At 42.0% G+C, this 23,289-nt stretch overlaps 1 protein-coding gene across 5 annotated transcripts in view; it reads right to left on the minus strand.

Moving 5' to 3' along the window:
• The window catches only part of IL34 (interleukin 34), a 144,940-nt gene that overhangs the window by 71,158 nt on the left and 50,493 nt on the right, over positions 1 to 23,289 (minus strand). For all 5 annotated transcript variants that reach the window (XM_030203604.1, XM_030203600.1, XM_030203601.1 and 2 more), the window contains exon 2: positions 10,543 to 10,935. In XM_030203604.1, coding sequence (XP_030059464.1) covers positions 10,543 to 10,564 — 22 coding nt within the window. In that variant the 5' untranslated portion in view covers positions 10,565 to 10,935. The remainder of the gene's footprint in view (positions 1 to 10,542; positions 10,936 to 23,289) is intronic.

Consider the following 23,289-nt stretch of genomic DNA (forward strand, 5'->3'; position numbering starts at 1 on the left):
CGCCGGCGAGGCAATGGGAAAGTGGTGATGCTGTCAAAAACGCAGCTTTCGATTATACTGATTTCGCCGCTTTTTCGAGATCGCCGGCCATCTCCCGATTTATGTCGGGAAATGGCCAGCGATCACTTTCGATTATAAGGTGGCTAGTCAACCAAGAATGCAGGTTCAGATCCCATTGTAACTCTTTTTTTTGTTTTCTGTTGTAAATGTGATCCCTCCAGGAACACAAAAATGCCTACTGTACCTGAATGTACACCACTTCAATAGCCTTCAGGCTTGTAGATGTCTTATATCTTTAGGTACAGTAAGTATTTTTCTATTCTTGGAGGGAGCTCCAGGAAAAAAAGGACTAGAGTTACAGTGAGATTTGAACCTGTGCCCCTTGGTTTACAGTCCACTGCATTAACCACTAGATTACTACTCTGGCCTGCTTGCTACTTTGTTCAGAATGGCCATAATACCTGCACCTGACACAGAGACTGGTTTTCCTTCCCAGTTTTCCTTTCAGAGGAGGTTGGGGTGGGGGGGACAGCAGCCACTGAGGGATTAAGGAGAGGTCATGCCTTAATCCCTCCAGTAGTCAGCTGCTCAATCAGAGCATCCATTTGTAACATGACTGAAACAAGTCTAATTAAAAACATCTTTCATTTTAGACATGGACATTTCTTACCGTTCAAAAACCACTGCCTATTTTTGGGCCCGCCTTAATCATGCCCAAAACACTCCCACAACATACCCCCTTGCTATTTGGATGAAATGTATTGTGAAATGTCTAATTTCTGACTTTTAGCAGATGGGCTTTTTTTTAGGGATTTTGAGGCGTCCATCTGCTTTGAAAATGAGCACCATCAACATCTTTTTGTCTTTGTAAAATTGACTGCAAATAACTGCTTTTCTGCCCTTTACATTTAGGTGATGTTTTATAAAATTACTCTCTTAAAGTGGAAAATTAGGCCATATGGAACATATCCTACAATAGGATATAAAGAGCACTATGAATGATTCAGGCAACTGCATTAACAGGTCTCTTCAATCATTCTTTGGAGACCGGGGGGTGGGGGGGGGGGGGGGTGGTCAGAGGACTAGAGATGGGCAGATGTTCTTCATAAACGTGGAAATAAGGAAGAGGCCAGCAACTACCAGTGACTTTGATCTCAGTAGTTATGTAATTAATGGAATCACTGTTAAAAGATAGTGGAACATTCTTATTTGGTAGGTTACATACCCCAAGAAAAGCAATGCTTTATCAGAGGAAGCCCATGTCAAATTAATCTGCTTAATTTATTTGACAGGATGACCAAAGAATTAGGTTAGGATGAGTAGTTACAGTTCCCTCTAAGCTAAGTGGGAGTCCACCCACCGTCCTGCCAGTGGTGGGTGCTGTTTCACGATCACATTTTCAATAGTGAGGGCCAGGCAAGTTCTGCAGGACTCCAGGGAACCTACTTGCCCCCCCCCCCCCCCCCCCCCCCCCCACTGGCAGCAATGTAGTTAGAGGACTCCAACTGGCTGTGGTTTACTTAGATTTCAATAGGCTTTTGACTGTTCTACACAGGAGACGTATATAAATGTTGAGCAGCCTAGGGGTGAGTCCCAAAGTGATAACCTGAACTAGAAATGGGTTCAGTAATTAGCAACAGAGGGTAGTGGTAAAAGGAGTTCATGCTACTAAAGAACACAGGTTTATTAACCTTAAGAATCAATCCTGGAACTGCTTCTGTTCTGTATTTTTCTAAGTTATATCGCAGAAACATTAGCTGCAAATTACACTAAGGAGCTTATTTTCCAAAAAGAAAGTAAAAAAAAAACATTATAAGATGGCAGGACATTTTTCTCTCAGAATCATCCAAGTTCCAATTTTCGACACCCTGATTTTACACATTTTGCTCCACAGTTTGTTCAAATTTCAAGGGAGCGTGTTTTGGGCTGGATATGGGCAGCACCAAAAGAGAGACATATTTCCGCAATAATGGAACAAAATGTAAACGTCTAGGGAAGTGGTTCCCAAACCTGGTCCTAAAGGACCCCAACCAGTCAGGTTTTCAGGATTTCCACAATGAATATTCATGAGAGAAATTTACATGCACTGTCCCTACTGCATGCAAACCTTTCTCATGAATATTCATTGTGGATATTCTGAAAACCTGATTGGTTAGGGTGCCTCCAGGATCAGGTTTAGGAATCATTGTTTAGGGCCACAATTAAGATGTTTTTGGCTACACCTGTTTCAATCACAACTAAGTGACCAAAAAGTGCTCTAAATGACCACTGAAGGGAATAATCCCCCCCTTACTCCCCCAGTGGTCACTGACCCCCCCTCTCAGCCCCTAAGATGTGACAGTGACTGTATATACCAGGCTCTATGACAGCTTCATATATGATGACCATTCTTATTAGTGCAGCAAGCAGGTCCCAGGAGTAGCCTAGTGGTCAGTGCAGTGGATTGTAGTAAAAGGAAACCCAGGCCCATATCCTACTCTAACTGGTGCACTTGTGGCGGAATATGTGAGTCCTCCAAAAAACACTAAATACCTACTATATCTACATATAGGTGATACCTGCAAGCTTGAGAGCTATTGTAGTGGTGTATAGTAAGGAACAGTATGTATTTTTCTGTTCCTGGAGGGCTCACCATACAATATAAGGGGGTTGTAGTGAGATGAGTACCTGAGACCTTTTATGTGAAGTCCACTGCAGTGCCACCTAGGCTGTCCCACTGCTCTGCTGGGATGTCTCTGTGGCTAATCTACAAAGAATGATGGCCCCCAGACATTCCAATGGCAGCTTTTTGGGCGTTTTATTCTTGGATGTTTTATTTTCCGAACTGGTCCCAAAAGAAAAAAGCTCTGAGCACAAAATGTCTAGAAAAAGGCGATTTTCGAACCAAAAAGATAGATGTTTTTCAGGTTTGAAAATGGCTATGTTCATCACTCAGATTTTGGATGTTTTTAGCAAACTATCAAAAAATCGGACTTAGATGTTTTATCGAAAATGCTCCTCCACATTTGCCAGCATGCTATCCGATTTCCAGGATGAAACCTTCCATTCTCCCCCCCCCCCCCAACCCCATTCTCCAATTCTATTTCTTATGGATGACAAAATCTTAAATTCAACTCTGAGCATCTCCAATGACCTAAATATTTTCATTCAGTATAATAAAGCATCATGGAAATCTGGCAGTGTATAATTAAGTGCAAATATATTGAAAGAAATATAAGAAGTTCAGGCTGCAGGTAAGAGAGTTGTCTAACAAAACAAGCAAATACCAACAGTATTAAAAAAGATAGTGAATTTGGAAGCAGTTGTATGGCATTAGGTGCATTTAAAAAATGGTGGCCATGAAGCAACATAGTGGGCATGTCAGTCCTATTCTTTTACCACTATCCACATGATCCTAGGAGAAGAGGGTCATTCTAAAGTTATGCTATGCAATAACAATGCTAACAACTATGAAAAAGTAAATCAAAAGTTTTCCAGGAATATGTCAAATCCCAATAAAGCAAAAGAGTAAAAGTCAAGAGCGGTAACACCCATGATCTGCTTTGTCTTAGATTTGGCATTCCTTATATCTGTTATTTTGATTTCAAATTAAAGAACTAGGACTACAAGTATCACATGCAATAAAATTTAAGATCAAAAGCCAGCCAAAGCCTAACGTGTTCCTTCAAAAACTTTGAGTGGCATTTTAAATATGCCGTCCAAAAGGCGAAAAAAATGTTTATTGGAAAACATTTTAAGAACCATGTCCATAATGGAAGAAGTACATACACGTTTTCCGATATTCAAAAATATACTAAAAAACATTTAATAAGAAGTTGCACTGCAAACGTTTAGATACAAATGTCACCACCAATCGGAAATACACTACACAAAACATTTAATGGCGGTACTGCTTCATGCATTGAAAAAAAACGTCTGCAGGAATGGCAGCATGTTCCCTCCATGAGCAAAATGTGTATATATATCTCTGCACATAGATGAACCTTCATCAGTGTATATAGTCATGTCTCTGCGCAGGGAGCTAAATTTCAGTGTGCAAGAGACAGAGCTCCTGGTCCTCCTGTGCCTGAGAAATGTTCACATCAACACTCATGGGCAAGCACCATATGTAGGCAGGGTCACATACAGTGAGTTCCTTTTGCTTATGAAATACATGTTATTGAATTTTCATAATAAAGAACAAAACATTGCTGAACTCAGAATATCTAATGGAAAGTAATTATGGGGCCTCCTGTACTAACTCTTCAATGCTGAAATGAGTAGCTGCATATATCTGGACCCCTTCCCACCCCTGCCAGCATGCTGCCCCATGCCTATATATTGATAGGAATGCTGACAGCAGCTCACTAACCCCCCTGTTTACTAAAGCGTAGCTCGAGTTATCTGCAGCAGGGCCCAATTTATTCCTATGGGCCCTACTGCAGATAACTTGAGCTAAGCTTTAGTAAACAACCCGCTAAGTACACTGAACCACCCACTGTCCATCCCTACCTCCCAGCAAAACTTCACGTGCTCCACAGAAAATCCACCATGCTATTCTCTGTCCCCATGGCCACCTCAACTCATACAGCACCTGTACTGCATACCCACACCCTCAGCCTCCCTCCCTCCCCCAAATCTGGCTGTAGCCATCAGTCATAGGCTATGTGAGCAGCACTGCACAACATGTCATTAAAAAATTATGTATATGACGCCAAGAAGGCATATCAGCTGAACCCTGTCTCCCCCAACTTGTGTTTTGTAGACAGTTTGGCATACACAGGGACCTTGCTCAGGCGCCATTACCAGAAGATATGGTGGGAAGATCCAGGCCTCATCAGGCGCATGAGGGAGCACCTCAGGGCCCGACTTAAGTACCACTGACAGTAAACATACTACCACCCTGTTGAATTGTTGGGACATGGCCCCTGATAACCAGCCTTTCAGCATGTACTCTGGTGTGCCTTAACCCCTCCCCCACCTACCTGAGAACCTGTACTATACCTGACTCCCCAGCCTGTGCTGAGGTGTCCTAGCTTCTCAGGCCATGGATGCTCTCCTGGGAAAGGAGGCTGTGCACCATGCACTCCATAGGGGTGAGGTTCACAGTTTCTGCACCTAGTGGGTTGGCCCCTTGCGCCTCACAAACCTTTTCAGCTGCCTCCATTTCCTCTTACAGTCCTCCACCTCCTTATTTGCTTAGTAGACTGCATTAATATTGTTGCACATGGTGAACCATTCTTTTCCCTTGGTATAAGCGCATATAGTTTGCCCCTTGGGAGCAAAGAGATTGGCATGGTGTGCCATGATCTCCTTGACAAATGGCTCAATCGCCCCATTGCTGAAATTGCACTTCCTGTTCAGGGCCATCTTTTTGGGTGCTACAGCAATTGTGGGATATGGAGGGCTGAAAATCCCAAAATGCACATTTTTATAGGGCACTGGAGATGTTTCAGCTGTGACCTTAGACAGTTGGGAGATGGATGTTTTTCTTTTGATTATGACCCACACATGAAAACGTTTTGGGAAGAATGATGTCTAAATCCTATGATTTAGATGCCATTTTTGACCCTCAATATTGTCTTAATGTTCCTAAAGGGGAGGTGGCTTCTCATCTGTCTGGAACCTTCAACACCTGGGAACCTAACTCATTTACTCTCCATTCTGTCTCTGAAGCACCAGGCAGCTGAACCCTGAAAGCCATGAGCCAGTTGGAGTCCCCTTTTGAAACTGTCTGCAGGTAAGCAAAGACCTCTGAACCTACCTTTCCCCTTCTGGTAGTGAGCTGACTTGAGACCTGGCCTGTCATATGTATCTACTAACAAAGGACTCATTGCTTTTTGCAGTATCTGGCTGCTGGACAAGATAGAGCACAGGCATTGGTCAGCAGGGACACAAGAGACAGCAGTGGACTGTGATACAAACTGTTTTTTATTTATTTGTTGAATTTGTATCCTACATTTTCCCACCTATTTGCAGGCTCAATGTGGCTTACATTGTGCCGGAGTGGCAAGCACCGTTTCCGGGTTGAGAAATACAAAGTGATATTGCATTAGAGTTCATAAATGATAAGGTAAATTACAAAGTAGTTTTTGTGCTATTTACCCACTTATTGTTTTAAAACTGACACCATGGACTGTGGGGATATGTGCAGCTGTGAATGTCATGGAGACACTCATTTGTGGCTGCCTACTTATTAGCGGGGGGGGGGGGGGAGGATACCCTGGGAATGGGTCTGTGAACCACGTTATCCATAGACCTGAGGTTCACGGGATCCACATCTGGTGGCTTATCTCCAGCCTTGCACTTCACATCTCTTTTCAGCTGGCTCCTATTATTTATTGCTAGTCCTCCACAGCTCCATGCATGCAGAACTGACAGTATAGTCTATAAGCACACCTGCTGGTTTGTACCAGACAGGTAGCTAGTGCAAGACAACACACCTTTACTTTGTGGAGCTCTATGCAGTCTGTCAAAAGGGTGTGGGGCTGTAGGGTGAAAGGGGTTTGTGAGGCTGGTTTCCTACTGCAAGCTGTCAGGAACAGACAAGGAAATGCTTAGAGTAGGTGAATTGTGGCTGAGAACAGTACATGTGGCCCCCTACCTGAGGCCAGAAGTGCAAGGGACACCTGTGATGAGAACTTGGTTCCAGTCTCCAGCATGTGCTGGTCTGGGGGATCAGCATGCCAGATATCCACCAATGTTTTTGTTACAGATTGCACAGCCTCATCAACCCCAGCTTTCCTTCAGACCAGATATCTGGTAGAGCATCAATATAGGATAATGGCCAGATTATGAACCCCCAGGGGACAGATAGCTACAGACTGCAATGGTGATGTAGGTGAGAAGTCTGCCCCATACTGTGATCCACAATTTATTTTATTTTTATCTTATTTTTTATAAAGTTATATTCCGCACAATCGCAAAAATCTTTGGTGGATTACACTTCTAAACATACACAATAGCAAAGGCTTACCAAAACAATCAATAAAATACTATCATTCAGAAAGAAACACAATTACAACATATCACAGGCACATATACAAAGCTCTCCTACCTCTCTTCAATCATTTTCCACCCTTTTTATCTAGCCTGTCTTAAAAATAAAATAAGAAGAAATGACATACAATATTTTCTACTCCCTCATAAGTCTGCAAGAACAAATATGTTTTAAGCTCTTTCTTAAACTCTCTTAAACCCTGAATTTCTCCCAATCTCATGGGTAAGACATTCCAAAGTACTGGACCAGCAATGTAAAATACTGAGTTTCTATAATCCTCCAGTCTAATGGTCTGATAAGTTGGAACATCTAATGAAGATATATTTGCAGACCTTAATGTCCATCTAGGCTGATAAATATAAAATTTAGTGGCTAGTATGGCTGACATGTGACCTGTGAACACTTAAAAAAATGTGCAAATAATTTAAAACTTTATTCTAAAATCAACTGGCAACCAGTGCAACTTCTTTAATATAGGAGAGACATGTTCATATTGATTACCATCCATCAAAATTCTAGCAACAGCATTCTGTGCTACTTGAAGAGCTCTAAGATGATGTTTCCAGATCCCAAGTAACAAACTACTGCAATAATCAAAACAACCATTCTAAAATTGTCAGAATTTATCCTTTAGTCTCCTTATTAATTGTAATTTGAAAAAAATATCTTTAACAATCTTCTGAATCTTCTACTTCATAGTTAAAGATGAGTCCATTATTACCCCAAGGTTACGAATTTTACTGACTATAGGAATGGAGTCAGATTCAAATTCAAAACTATCAAGAATATCATCACATGGATAACTAGTCAGAATCAAAATCTGAGTTTTTGTGATATTCAGTTTCAAACTGTTCAAATCCATCCATAACTGGATGGGTTGCAAATACAGTCTGTCTGTCAAAGATAGCCATGACAGAATCACTGACTGAAACCAGAAATTGAATATGATCTGCATATATTGTAAGCTGTATATTCAAACAGTTAAGCAATCTACATAAGGGCAATAGAAAAATATTAAATAGAATGGCAGACAAGCATGAATCTTATGGAACCCTGGCTACAACATCTATGTAATTAGATTTATCACCTCTTTGAATCACACAAAATTGGTTTTCTTAATTTTTAAAACCAAGACAATCCAAAACAACCCCACTTATCCCAATGGAATATAAAATCAATTGATCAACATAGTATGGTCAACAGTACTGAATGCAGTTGAAATATCTAAAGTGATCAAGAAAAAGCGCTGTCCTTTATTAAAACCAGATCTAATAATATCAAACCTGATCTGAGGTGTGCTGGTCCTAGGCAGGCTGTTGGGCAGCTGGAGGGTGCCCTGAATGTATAAAAGGTTTGCAATTGAGATCAACACATCCTACATAGCTTGCATAGTGGTACAGCTAACTATCGGGATGTGAGAACAGAGACAACTGGGGGCATTTGTTGTTACCTGGGGGACATGTCTGAAGTATGGCACTAATGAAATAACATAGCAGAACCCTGGAGGCAATGATATTAGAGCTGTTTGTCCCCTGAGAAGGTTGTCTGGCTATTGGCATGCAAGATGAGTTAGGAGATGGCAAGAGCCACCCATCCTTCTGGCCATATCTGCTGGGACCCCAGGAGAAAGGCAGTTTCCAGTTGTCAAGGTGGGAAACCTAAGTTTGGGAGCATCTATCTGTGGGGTAGTCATGCTAGCTGTTTTAGGGCCCTCACTGATAGCAGTGGCTGCACATCATTCCATAATTCATGCCCATACTTTGGGGGTGCCCAGGGGGGAGAGGAAGTGTATATATAGGTGGGACTTTCCATAAGGGGGGTTTGGGTGTCCACTATAATGTGGATATTTCAGGGGCACCCAGCTTGGGCCTTGAGGGATGTCTCATAGGATAGTATACCAAACATTGGCTCTGACAATGGTATATCCAATGAGTGTGGGTTAGGGGGCATGACAGACCATCCATTTGGGGGGCAACTGATGCTGTGAAAGCCCTCTGTGGTCAGTGTACTGTTCTCCTTGAATGCTCCTTTGTCAGGTATGTGTTTGGAATAGGGGTTAGGGCTGTGTGCCCTGAATGAATGGGATGTGGGTGTTTGGGGTTATTCTTTTATTTCTCCTGCCATAGAGGTTACAATGTGCTAGGTAGGTGTGTGTGACATGCTGGGCACTTTTTTACTGGTAGCTGGAGGATGCTGTCCAAAGGGCTTCCCCCCTCTGCCTTCCTTTCCATGACATCTCGTAGGTTAGGGCTTGGCTGCAACACATTCTAGTAGATATGGGGGTTATGGGCACACTGTAATGAGTGTAGCTGCATACTCAGGTCTTGATCTGGGACAGAGTTGTTATAGGGGTGCTATGTTTGTGGTACTAATGTTGGGCCTTGAGGCACTCCCTTATGCACCAGATTAGGATGGGGTCTTCTCAACAGATGCGCCTGTACTGGCGCCGGAGCAACTCAAGGTCCTGGTGGATACGAAAGCTCTTGCAACATACAAGTTGGTGGCTACAGGGTACAGGTGATAGGTCTTCTTTCATCAAATACACTACTATTTTTTAAAACATGTTGTGCAATGCTCCTCACATAGCCTGTAACAGATGGCTACAGCCAGATTGGGGGAGGGGGGTCCGGATATGTGCAGCCCCTCATTTTAGCATTTCAAGGTTGGTGGAGAGGGGACCCAACCTTACTTGTCATTGGATATTCTGCACATTCTGATTTCAGCAATGTTGTTATTCTTTGTTATGAAAAATCAGTTAACATGTATTGCAACAACAAAGGGACTTCACTGTATGTAACCCTGCCTAAGCATGAGTGGTGCTGTGATCCTGGGGGGAGAGCAATGCTTCACACTCACCTTTCCAAGCTGCTCCTTATGGATCTCCATGCCCTCATGGAGAAATTATATGGAGGCAGGTCGTGGTGGTGGTCCTGAAGATTTGTCGGCACAGGAGGACCAGGAGCTCTATCTCCTGCATGGAGAAATTGGGCTCCCTATGCAGTGACATAGCTGTGCACACTAAGGAACGTTCTTCCACGTGCAGAGGTATATATGTATATTTTGCACGTGGAAGGAACATCCTGCCATTGCCACAGATATTTTCTCAACATGGGGAACAGTACTGCCGTTGCATGTTTTGTGTAGTTTATTTTCGACTGGCGGAAATGTTTATCTCAGAATGTTTATGACATTTGCAGTGCGTCTTTTTTTTTCAAATATTGGAAAATGTTCCATTATAGACTGGCGCTTTTAGATATTTTCTGATAAACGTGTATTTCTCCATTTGAACGTCATATCAAAAATGCCCCTCCATGACGCCTATAAAAACAAAAAACAAGGAAAATAAAATAAAAATGTCTTAGATTAAGAGTTTCTCCAGCAGATTGCCTGCTTCTGTGCTTGCAGGGTAGAAGCTTAATGAAAAAATGTTTTTAAAAAACTGAGTTAAAGGATATTTCAAGTTGATAAGCTCCAGTAAACAAGTTTTGCAGCAGGAATTCTTTTTTTTCAATTATTACAGAAAAAAATAAAGTTTTATTACAAGCAATTCTGGTTTTACTTACAGGATAGCATCTTGATGGACATCCTTGTCTGAGATGTCACTTTATCCCCCGGCCCATGAAGTCAAAACCATTTCCCAGTTTACATGTTGAGAATTTTATCAAAGGCAAAAAAGTAAAAGTGGGCTCTTCCAGAGTTGCCAGCTACCCTCAGGGCAGGATGTGTGGCCCCAGAGATCTCTCCAGAGCCTCAGTAGGGGGTGACCTCATCTGCAAAATGTAGATTCCGTGATCCAGCTTCTGCCCGCTTTGTCTGGTGTGGTGCACAACAAGCAGACACTCTCAACAACTTCCTGCTTCCATCATACAGTGCCAGCAGAGAAGGAGACAAACCAGTTTGACTGTGTTTCTTTGTTCTCTTTCATTCTTTAAGTATTCTGGTGCAACTCACTAATTCTGCAAATAGAAAAAAAGAAAGAAAAACTGTACATTAAATAGATATCATGGCATTCATATGCCAGGGTATGCCACCCAGGATGTCAACAATATCTCCAAACAAACTTCCCACACCTGCATGGAGAACAGTATAACTTGTGTCTCTCTAATGAGAACAGTTTCTGTGTAAGAATGAAACCTTCAGGCAATGCTTCTGTGACTACCTTATGACATACAGTTTAGTTCAAAGAGCCAAAAACCTATGACACCAGATCTGTTCAATAATAGAAGAGGTTCACAACTGGTGAGGCCAAATACTTAAAAAGTTCTGCTGACACTACAGAGAATCCAGAGAATACAACGAGGACCCCCAGTTTCACAAAATTTTGTAACATCTGCAGCATAATTTCCTAATTGCCACAAAAGTGTGTTAAACAAACTACTTGTTAAATCAGAAGCATTGCAAAATTTACAATAGCACTAGAGACAACAGGAGTAGCAACAACAATTTTCTCCAATAACCAAAAGAAAGCCAGTAGCCCAGGAGAAGAAAAAGGGAAATGTGGAAATCCCTGTCTACAAGAGTAGGGTTTGGAGAGACGAGGCAGCTAGTGTCTGGGTGGAATGCTACTACTATCACTAATCATTTCTATAGAGCTACTAGAAGTACACAGCACTATACACATTATATGCAGGTACCTTCTCTGTCCCTAGAGGGCTCACAATCTAAGTTTTTTTGTACCTGGGGCAATAAAGGGTTAGGTGAATTGCCCAAGGTCACAAAGAGCTGTAGCGGGAATTGAACCCAGGTTGCCAGATTCAAAGCCTGCTGCACTAACCATTAGGCCACTCCTCCATTCTAATGGCCAATGGTTGGCTGGATAAGTTGGAGAGGAGAGGAGCTAGTAGTTATCTTGGGGGAGGGGGAGAAAAATATCATGGTTGATTATTATGAGGCAAAAAACAGAGGAAGACGCTAGCAGCTAGATCAGGGAGGGAGAAAGCGTGAACACAGGTTCAACAATGGGAGGGGGAAGGGAGGCAGTGGAGGATGCAGAGAGAGGATAAAGGAGGCAAGGATGTGAGAATCAGGACAACAAATAGAAGAGAAGGGGGCTGAGAAAGGAGGATAAAAGAACAAAGAAAGTAGAGAAGGTAAGAAGGGAACGTAAACTTAATGAAGAAGAGAAGACCGGGACAGTGAAGCAAGTAGAATAAAATGAGAAATCTACGCAGAGAAGAAGCAAACAGTAGTGAGCACGACAGGCATCAAAGTAGAAAAGGGAATGAGAACTAAAACAAAAGAAATATTGGATGACCAAAGAACTAGATCACAGGCCAGCATTGAATATGCTAGTAAATCTTTTGACACCATCCTACATGGGAAGCTTATAAGTAAATTGAGCAGTCTTGGAACATCAGGCAGTTCACAGAGTTTGAAACTAATTAACCGAGAGACAGAAGACAGATGTAAATGGAGTACACTCCAAGTAAAGACAAAAACAAAAAAAAGAGGCTATAAGTGGAGTTCCTCAAAGATCAGTCCTGGAGCTTGTTCTAATAAATAGATTTATTAATCATACTGTAGAATCATTAGCACAAAAGATATATACTTTTTTTTTTTTGCAAGCAATACTAATCTCTTGGAAGAAATGTTAGTACCCATACCCCCCTATTTACTACGCCGTGCTAGTGGCTGCTGTGTGCTATTGCCAACATAGCCCATTCACTTTGAATGGGCTGTGTCAGCACTGTCGCACGGCTTAGTAAACTGGGGGGGATAGTGAGCAATATGAAAGTAAATAAATATTTCTATACAAGACATTTATAAGCTCTTACGAGTGTAATTTCAGCACCTACTGTATTCCTATTTTATAAACAATTCAAACGGCAAGAGAGTAATCCAGGTACAGGCAAAGTCAGCAACCAGGGACAAAATAGAGAAGAAGCAAACTACTGAGCAAGTAACACCTACCAAAGTAGAAGCCGAAGCATGGAGTCCAGGAAGAGCTCAACTGATAAAGTGCTGGTGTCTGACATCTGCAAGGACCAGCAGGGAGAAGGAGCACAGCCATAGGACAAGAGCAGGGAAAGGAGGAACCGGAAGACCAATAGCAGAGAAGCAAGGGAAGCCAGGCAGAGAGAGAGCAGAGCCAGGTGCATGGAAGCAAAGCAATCAAAGAGCCTGCAGCCAAAGAAGAACTACACACATATGGCTCAGGGCTGTGCCAGTCAAGTGTGCGTGTTGACGGGACCCCGCGCAGCCCGAGGACACCGCTTGCATTGAGGTAGGGGGCATGACAGTATCTTGCTGATATTGTTTCTCTGGTAGAGTAGAAAATTTCCATTTTTTTCCCTCTCGATCTGAGGTAGTGTGCAATTTTTCCTAAGCTCTTAATTTCAAAGTTCTTGTGGATTCTATGGTTGCTGTCTTCACAGTCTCCTTCTTGCTCATAGCAAATTAGGATATCATCCACAAACTACAATGTGGATCCAAGTTTTGTCCTTCACTTTAAAGTGAAAGCAAGTGTCAGCCTTGCTCCCTACAAACCCTTCTTGCACAGGGACTTGGTTAACCTTTCCTGTTCTCACTGAAGTGTAAGTTTAAACCATGGCACCTCCATGCAGGTCACCTCAGCTTTCATGGAAGCTTGATGCTGATGTAGACCCCAATGTTTTCTTGGATACCCAGTGTAACCATACCATTGCTCCTTGCATGTTTGTATGTTACCCCAAAGCATTCTTGGAAGACTGATGAAACCATATCACTGTTACGAGTTGTAAACATCATTCAATGCAGATTATCCCAGTGCAGAATAAAGCAGTCATACCACTTCTGTAATGAGGTAAACTGTTGCTTCTTGCAAACATCCTCTTTTCTTCAAGGATGCTCTGTGTTTGCCCCAGTATTTTTTTTTATTGACAGAAAAATGATTCTCAGTAGACCACATTATAATCAGGAAACAGGAGGGTGAAATACAAAATTGTTCCAAGAGAAAGAACCGAAGGGAGGAATTACAGGAAAAAATAGATAAAAGTACCAGGCAGTATTAATAATCTTACTATATAAATGAAGAGTGACCGACGTGCCGCACATGCGCAGAACAGCACATCACAGATCTGTTCCAAATTCTGACGTTCTTAGAGGCTGACAGCAGCACGTATACAATATCGTGCTTATGTGCAGCCAGAAGCTCTACCTTTCTGCTCCCGGTTTATTTTAACGTCGCTCCTGTCTCTCCCTCTCTCTCTTCAATATGCCAGCACGTGGGCCCTCTCCGTTGAACTTACAGCATCTTACCTCCGAAAGCGCCCCTCCCGCCCGATTTTTAAAACAAAAAAGGCTGCTAAAATGGCACTTAAGCAGCTATCAGGCTATCCGACGCTGAATATCGCTGGTTAGCGGCTTAAAGATAGCCAGTTATATTGCATGATATAACCGGCTATTCCCCCGATTTAAAAGAGCAGACCAGCCAAGTTTGGCTGCCATATTTAGCCGCAACAATAGCTAGAACAACTTTGGCCAGGCTAACTTTAACTGGCCAGCGTTGAATATCAGCTTGGCCGGTTAAAGTCGGCCACCTAAAAGCAGGCCTAAATACCTGTGCCTATCTTAGGTGCAAATCAGATGTATTCCATAATAGGTGCATAGTTTTCTGAAACACTCACTACCTGCCCATTCCACACTCATGGCCACACCCCCTTTTCAGCTGTGTGCAATAGAATTTATATGCACCACATTATAGAATATGCATATAAAGTTGTGTGCGTAAATTCTAATTAAAACCAATTAGTGCTAAGTGGCTGTTAAGTACCAATTATCAGAGCTAATTGGCTTGTTAATCAATTAAGTTATGCACTCAAGTTAGCATGCACAACTTAAGGTGCCATTTACAGAATTTGGGGGAATGTGTGCTAAAATAACATAGAAAAGAAATCAAATTATAATATTAACAGAATAGCAAGAAGTAGACAAGAGTCAGGTTGCAGAAATTCAGCAGCCCTCCCCTCGGTGACCTGAAAGCCAATGAAGAAATGGGGAGCAAATACAAATTAAGTTACAAACGTGTACCGAAACAGAAATTTTTTAAGGTCGGTCTTGAATTTCATCAAGCTGCATTCTAGTGATAGTGTAGTATGGTAACATTAAAGATACAAGTCTGTATTGTATCTAAACAGATGTGCCTAAAGGAGGGCATCGATAAATGATTTTGTTGAGTGGAACGTAATGTGGTAGAAGGCGAGTATGGGATAAATGGGCAAGATAGGTATAAAGGTTCACCTGAGTAATGTACTTTATGTACCAACCAAAGAATCTTAAATCTTTGCTATATGAGTAACCAGTGTTCCTCTCGCAACAAAGGGGTGACGATCAAATTTCCTTGAACTTGTGAGAAGTTTGGGGCTAGATTCTATATATGGCTCCTAAAAAATTGGCCCCCAAAAAAACACTTAAGTGGTATTCTAAAAGCCACGCCTAAAGTTTGTCATGGTTTATTAGAATAACATTTAAGTAGAGAGCAGAGAGGTTGCGCATAAATTTAGGCACTGCCATTTGCATTAACAAAAATGTGGTGCAAATGCCCATGCCTAAATTTACACATGGAGCACCATTATTCTAGAATTACTAATGTAATTGAAACCACGCCCCCGATCCGCCCCATAACGCCCAAGACCGTCCCACTTCTGTGCCCCCTTTTTTGGGCTGTGCCTAAATTTATGCATGTAAGTCCCAATCAGTGGTGTAGCTAGGTGGAGCCATGGGAGCCTGGGCCCCCCCAAATTACCTCCAGGCCCCTGGTTTTGCTGGTGGGGGTCCCCAACCCCCACCAGCTGAAGCTTTGTCCAGCGCCATTCTCTGGCATCGCTGAGTTGCCTGCCCTGCTCGCTCTTCCCCTCACGCACTGCACACTCCTTTTAGTGAAATTGAGCATGCTCAGTTTCACTTAAAGGAGCATGCAATACGTGAGGAGAAAGAGAGAGCAGGGCAGGCAACACGGCGGCGCTGGAGAAGGCTTCGCCTGGCGGGAGTTGGGGACCCACACCAGCCACGGTACTTTGCTGCAGCAGTGGGTGGGGAGCAGCGGGGCGGCAGGTGGAGCGGTGAGGTGGCGGGGAGGGGGTGGTAAAGGCAGGTCTGCAGACTAAAATGTGCCTCCCCCCACCTTGGGCTCTGGCTCCCTCCCACCACAAGGTCTGGCTACGCCCCTTAAAACTAATTAGTACCAAGGAGTGGCCTAGTGGTTAGAGAAACGGTCTTGACATCCAGAGGTGCTCCTTGTGATCTTGGGCAAGTCACTTAACCCTCCATTGCCTCAGGTACAAACTTAAATTATGAGTGCTCCAGGGACAGGGAAATACTCAGTGTACCTGAATGTAACTCACCTTGAACTACTACTGAAAAAGGTGTGAGCAAAATCTAAATAAATAATTGCTTGTTAAAAAGCCAATTACTGGCACTAATTGGTTCTTTATTCTATTAAATTGCATGCGCAAATCTGGAGTGCACCTAAATTTGAACATTTATTTATTTGTGGCATTTATATCCCACATTATCCCAAACAAGTTTGAGTTCAATGTGTGTTACAATAAACAGTATAGGATACATAACAAACAATAATGCATAAGAAAGTAATTTGTTGTAAGAATTCAATTTTTCCAATAAAGTATCATAAATATACTGGTATAGCTATGGATGTTTAACATTTAGAAAATCTATTATGAACGAGAAATTGTACATGAAGCAAAGAGAAAGTTAATGGTAAATAGAGTAATATCCAATTCAGGTAATAATTAATTGTTTGAGATATGGTTGTTCTTTGTGAGGGTTTGTTTGAATTGGAACGATTTGAGGATTCTACAGAATCTAGTATATTCCTGTATATTTCTTTTTGTGGGTGGTAAGGATTTCACAATTTGGTTCCTCGGTAAGTGAAGTCTGCAGCGTGGGCAGTTTTGTAGATCATTTCTTTGCAATGTTTTCTTTTTCCATTTTTTCTTTTCCATTATAAATTTTAAAAATTCTTTTCGTATGAATCATATTTATAATGGGAGTTTTTTGACCTATGATTATAAAGGGGCCTGTTTGTGCAGAGATTTATAAAACTGTTGACATTACAGCTACTGTGCTGGCCAGATAATGTCTTTTCTCCCAAAAATTAAAGGTCTGTGGGTGCCACTGTTTCTATTTTTGTGGGTCACACTGTGGATATGTGTAGTGGATTTTGTCCATCTTCTTTTTTTTTTTTTTTGCATAATTAGCTTTTTCTAAATAATCATTCAATAGAGATGCAACAATACTTTAGGGTAATTTTGATATAATAAGTAAATTGGCCACTGGACAATAATTTGATGTGGTTGAAGAAATCTGAGATGGATCTTTTATGTGATTTCGAATAACAGCATGTTTCCAAGAACTAAGTACTAAACAAAGGAAACTCTGAATCATCATCTGACAGATAAAGGGAAGTAAAAGTTCCCTGAACTGTTTGATAAAAGAAGGGGGTAAAAGATCATACGGCACAGTAGTAAGATTCACAGACTGGGATCTCACTTGTAAGCTTACCTACAATACAGCGCTGTGGGGTGGGTTTCACACTCCCTCCTGAAAAATGTCACAGTTGCAACCTGCCCAAACATGCATATGCCCTTGTGAAGCAGGCTATGAAAATTATTCAATTGTCAGATGTTGTACAGTGATCTTTTGAGCATTTGCACAACACACATGTTGTTTCATCATCAATAAAGAGAAATAAAGCACAAAAAGGACAATAAAATTATTCCTTTTTTTTTTACTAATTTAAAGGCGCAGTTATCAAAGTGAGTTACTGTTTTATTTTAGCACAGGTCCCATTTTATGCAATGAGACCTAAGGGCCCTTTTACTAAAGTGTATTTAGTTTTTGCACTTAGCATGCCTTAACAGCAAAGATTAAAATATGCAAAGTGCAAAAGCTGTGCAGTAAATGTTGGAAGCATGCCCTGCATGTCCTCCACCACACTGAAAACTGCACTAGCAGTGATCACCAACCCTTCTGAGCTGAGGCTGGAGTACTTATCTTATGGGACAAGCACTGATCACCGACTGTTTAGACTAAGGATTTGTCTCTTAGTTCTCTGTAAAGAGTCCTCTGCTACAATGGGCTTTCCTTGTGGGAACTCCACAGGCCATACATTCTCCTCAGATCTCAGAGCTATGGGTTCTTCCTTTGTATTTCACCCACCTTCTCTTCCTCACTGCTTTCTAGGAGATCTTTTAAGGGTCAATTACAGGATAGATCGAGATGCATCAGAACAGATCAAGTTATTCAAAACCAAGTTAATCTGTACTTTAAAATAGTTAAGAACCCCTACAGACTATCCCTCAGTTTCTATATATGCTGCCCACATTGATCCAAGATGTGCGCCCAACTAAACTGGCTCACAAGCCAATTAGCGCCAATAATTGGTTACTAAATCAGCACCAATTTGGATTTTACGCGAACATCTTGCTATGCTCGATCTATCCGCCGCTTTTGACACGGTCAATCATGACTTACTTCTTGCCACACTGTCCTCATTTTGGTTCCAGGGCGCTGTCCTCTCCTGGTTCTCCTCTTATCTCTCCCACCGCACCTTCAGAGTTCACTCTCATGGATCTTCCTCCACCCCCATCCTGCTATCTGTTGGCGTTCCCCAGGGATCTGTCCTTGGACCCCTTCTCTTCTCAATCTACACCTCTTCCCTGGGCTCCCTGATCTCATCTCATGGTTTCCAGTATCATCTATATGCTGATGACAACCAGCTGTATCTCTCCACACCAGACATCACCGCTGAGTCCCAGGCAAAGGTATCAGCCTGCTTATCCGACATTGCTGCCTGGATGTCCAACCGCCACCTGAAACTGAACATGTCCAAGACCGAGCTCATCGTCTTTCCACCTAAACCCACTTCTCCTCTTCCTCCACTTTCTATCTCAGTTGATAACACCCTCATCCTCCCCGTCTCATCTGCCCGCAACCTCTGAGTCATCTTTGACTCCTCCCTCTCCTTCTCTGCGCATATCCATCAGATAGCCAAGACCTGTCGCTTCTTCCTCTTTAACATCAGCAAAATTCACCCTTTCCTCTCTGAACACACCACCCGAACTCTCGTCCATGCTCTCATTACCTCTCGCCTTGACTACTGCAACTTACTCCTCACCGGCCTCCCACTTAGCCATCTATCCCCCCTTCAATCTGTTCAGAACTCTGCTGCACGTCTTATATTCTGTCGGAGGCATAGCGAAGCCGGGACGTGGGCGTGCCTACCAATTGGACGTCCTTGTCACATAATCGAAAAAAACAAGGCAATCCCTGACTAACACTTAGACATTTTCACTCGGACCTATTTTTCTTACGACTAAGGCACAAAAAGGTGACACAGAATTGGGGATGACCTCCCGTTACTCCCCAGTAGTCACTAACCCCCTCCCAACCTCAAAAAGCATCTTTAAAAATATGTTGTGCCAGCCTCTATGCAAGCCTCAGATGTCATACTCAGGTCCAACACAGCGCATGCAGGTCCCAGGAGCAGTTTTAGTAGGTACTGCAGTGCACTTCAGACAGGCGGACCCTGGCCCCTACCCCCCTACCTGTTACATTTGTGGAGGAAACAGCAAGCCCTCCAAAACCCACCACAAACCCACTGTAACCACATCTAGGTGTCCCCCTTCATCTGTAAGGGCTATGGTAGTGGTGTACAGTTGTGGGTAGTAGGTTTTGGGGGGGGGGCTGGGGGGGCTCAGTACACAAGGTAAGGGAGCTATGTACCTGGGAGCAATTTATGAAGTCCACTACAATGCCCCCTAGGGTGCCCAGTTGGCGTCCTAGCATGTCAGGGGGACCAGAACTACAAATGCTGGCTCCTCCCACGCCCAAATGGCTTGCATTAGGACGTTTTTGACATAGACATTTTTGGTTTCGAAAATTGCTGAAAGTCAGAAACGGCCATGTCTAGGGACTTCCAAATTTAAGGATCTGGACGTCTCTGACGGTATTTTCGAAACAAAAGATGGACATCCATCTTGTTTTGAAAATACGGGTTTCCCCGCCCCTGGATTTTGCAGTTTTGCAAGGACGTCCAAATCATAACTTGGACGTCCATTTCGAAAATGCCCCTCTATATGAGACAAACTTCTTAAACAACAAGATATGCTGGTTTCAAAGACAAAAAAAAAGCTTGGCTAACCTAAGTTGAAGACCTGACAGGGCTGCAGTTTCACCATATAACTGTGAGACTTCTTCAGGTGTATAGATTCAACACCATGCTTTTGTTAGCTTCCTAAGGGGCCCTTTTACTAAGACATGTAGGTGCCCACGCGCATCCAACATGTGCCAAATTGGAACTATCGCACAGCTACCACATACCCCGGGCGGTATTTCCATTTTTGATGTGCGTCCAAAACATGTGGTAGAAAATATTTTCTATTTTGTACCACGTGGCGCTTACCCGGCAGTAATCGACAGTTTACGTGTGCTGGCCACTTACCGCCCGGTTAGAATGTGAGAGCTTACCACTAAGTCAATGGGTGGTGGTAACATCTCCAGCCAAAAATGGAAGCGCTGGTTTTAATTTTGCCTTACGTCCATTTTAGGCCACAAAATAAAAAAAGCATTTTTCCAGGAATGCAATTGGTCTGCCCGCATCCTACGTAGGCCACTTTTAGAAGCGCCTTAGTAAAAGGGCCCCTAAATGAAACCAACAATATTCTGCATCAGAAAAATAAAGAATTGATATCCCCATATATACTATTTGACAATATCACTCAAAAGCAAAACAACTTATTATTCCTGGATACCAGCATAGGTTTCTTCCTTGGAAAATTTCTCTTGAAACTAAATATGAACATTACAAGAATTAAGCCATTTTACAAAGCTCATCAGTTCTACTTTATTACCAAGCCATAGAAGAAAAACATCAGAAATAAAACAGTGCCAGAAGAAAATCTTTTCACTGAAAGGGGAACTATATACCCATTCTTCTTCCAATTGAATCATATATAAACTGACAAAAGTGAATTTGTGTGTATTGTATAACCAGTCCTTGTAACAAAATATATAGTAGGCAAACTTCAAGATCTTTTCAAGTTAGGATGCAAGAACCTAAATCAAATATCATATGCAACAAAAAAGAAGAACCACTAGTCATACATAGAGGCTTATTTTCAAAGCACTTAGCCTCCCAATAGAAACATATGGAACTTAGCCTCCCAAAGTGCTTTGAAAATATGCCTCATAGTGTGGTGGTTTATCGAATTTGAAGATCTGAGATGTTTTATTTTTGGATGTTGAACCAGTTTGCAAGAGAGGAAATGGCCACGTGAAGAAGTTACAGCAAAGAGAATGGATTTATAGAATAAATTCATTGCAACTTACTGGTTTAAACAAGCTTTGGAGTGGAGCACTTTCTTCTAAAAGAAATGCATTCATTTAAACATGATAACAATGTAATAAGTATTGTATGTCAATAAATAGTCAACTGATGTCGCAATGCCATGAAGCGAAACACTGCCGGTCTTTCAGAATGGCAGTGGCATCTATTAATTTTCAGGTGAATTTTGAGCGACAATAATGAATAACTTTTGCTGAGTGATATTGCTAAAATAATATACATGGGGACATTAAGGGGGTCTTTTACAAAGGCGCACTAGTGTTTTTAGCATATTTATTGCACATGCTAAAAATGCTAGCATGCCGTTGTCAAAGGGGGCCCTAATTCTTTCTTTTTCTGATACAGAATATTGCTGGTTTGGTATAGGAAGCTAACAAAAGCATGGTGTTGAATCTTTACCCTAGAAGAAGCCTCAAAGTTATATGGTGCCTCATTAGGTCTTCAGTTTAAATAAGCCAAGCTTTTCTTGTACCAGCATATATTGTTATTTATGAAGTTTTGAATTAGTTTAAATCTCATATAGTTTCCACAAACACATGTGTGCACTTCATAAATAATTTAAATTAAAACAGTTTTTGGTAATTTTTTATGACCAATGAATGATAATGGTGACAACAATTGCTGAGATAGACTAAATTAGACTCCATTATAGCATCTGGAATCTTTTTCTCCCTTTCAAATTTTAACATAGTAAATGACAGCAGATAAAGACCTGTACAGTCCATCTAGTCTGCCCCACAAGATAAACTCATTTTACATGGTGTGTGATACTTTATATGCATACCCGAGTTTGATTTGTTCTTGCCATTCTCAGGGCACAGACCATAGAAGTCTGCCCAGCACTCTTTTTGTACTAAAAGTTCTGAAGCTACTTACTTACTTATCATTTCTAAAGCGCTAGTAGACGTACGCAGCGCTGTACACTTGAACATGAAGAGACAGCTAGCATCTGAAGGTAAAATTTACACTCAAGCCCATCCATATCTATTCAGTCACGATCAGGGTTTAGACCGTAGAAGTCTGCCCAGCACTGGTTTTGCCTCCCAATTACCGGCATTGCCACCCAATCTCCACTAAGATTCTGTGGATCCATTCCTTCTAAACAGGATTATTTTGTGTTTATCCCACGCATGTTTAATTCTATTTCCGTTTTCATCTCCACCATCTCCCGCGGAAGGGCATTCCATGTATCCACCACCCTCTCCGTGAAAAAATACTTCCTGACATTACTCCTGAGTCTGCCCCCCTTCATCCTCAATTCAAGTCCTCTAGTTCTACCGCCTTCCTGTCTCTGGAAAAGGTTTGTTTGCGGATTAATACCTTTCAAATATTTGAATGCCTGTATCATGTCACCCCTTTTTCTCCTTTCCTCCAAAGGTATACACGTTCAGATCGGCAAGTCTCTCCTCATACGGTTTGCAAAGCACCGCTTCCAGTCTTTGTACATCTTTAGCAAGATATGGCCTTGTGGACTTGTAGAGGGGCATCAACACCTCCTTTCTTCTGCTGGTTATACCCCTCTATATGCAGCCTAGCATCCTTCTGGCAACGGCCGTTGCCTTGTCACATTGTTTCTTCAACTTTAGATCTCGGACACCAACATCCCAAGGTCTCTCTCCTGAGTCAAGCTTACTAATCTCTCCCCTCCTATCCAGTATCTCTTTTTTGGGTTTCTGCACCCCAAGTGCATCACTCTACACTTCTTGGCATTAAATTTTAACTATAGTCAATACAAAAGTACTCCAAAACAACTGTTCCACTTATATTTTTAATGAAAAACAGATGCGCATATATCATTCATATATTAATATGCTTTCAAAGGAACTCTAACTTGTCAGCCTTTCACACCATCAACCACACTCATATATCCAAACACACCACCAATTGTATACTTGACATGTTATGTGTTATACACACTAACACAATGATCTTATGTATTTTAGCAACTTGCTGTGCAGCCACTAAG

Source organism: Microcaecilia unicolor, chromosome 5 (assembly GCF_901765095.1).
Source record: "Microcaecilia unicolor chromosome 5, aMicUni1.1, whole genome shotgun sequence".
NCBI classification, from domain to species: domain Eukaryota; kingdom Metazoa; phylum Chordata; class Amphibia; order Gymnophiona; family Siphonopidae; genus Microcaecilia; species Microcaecilia unicolor.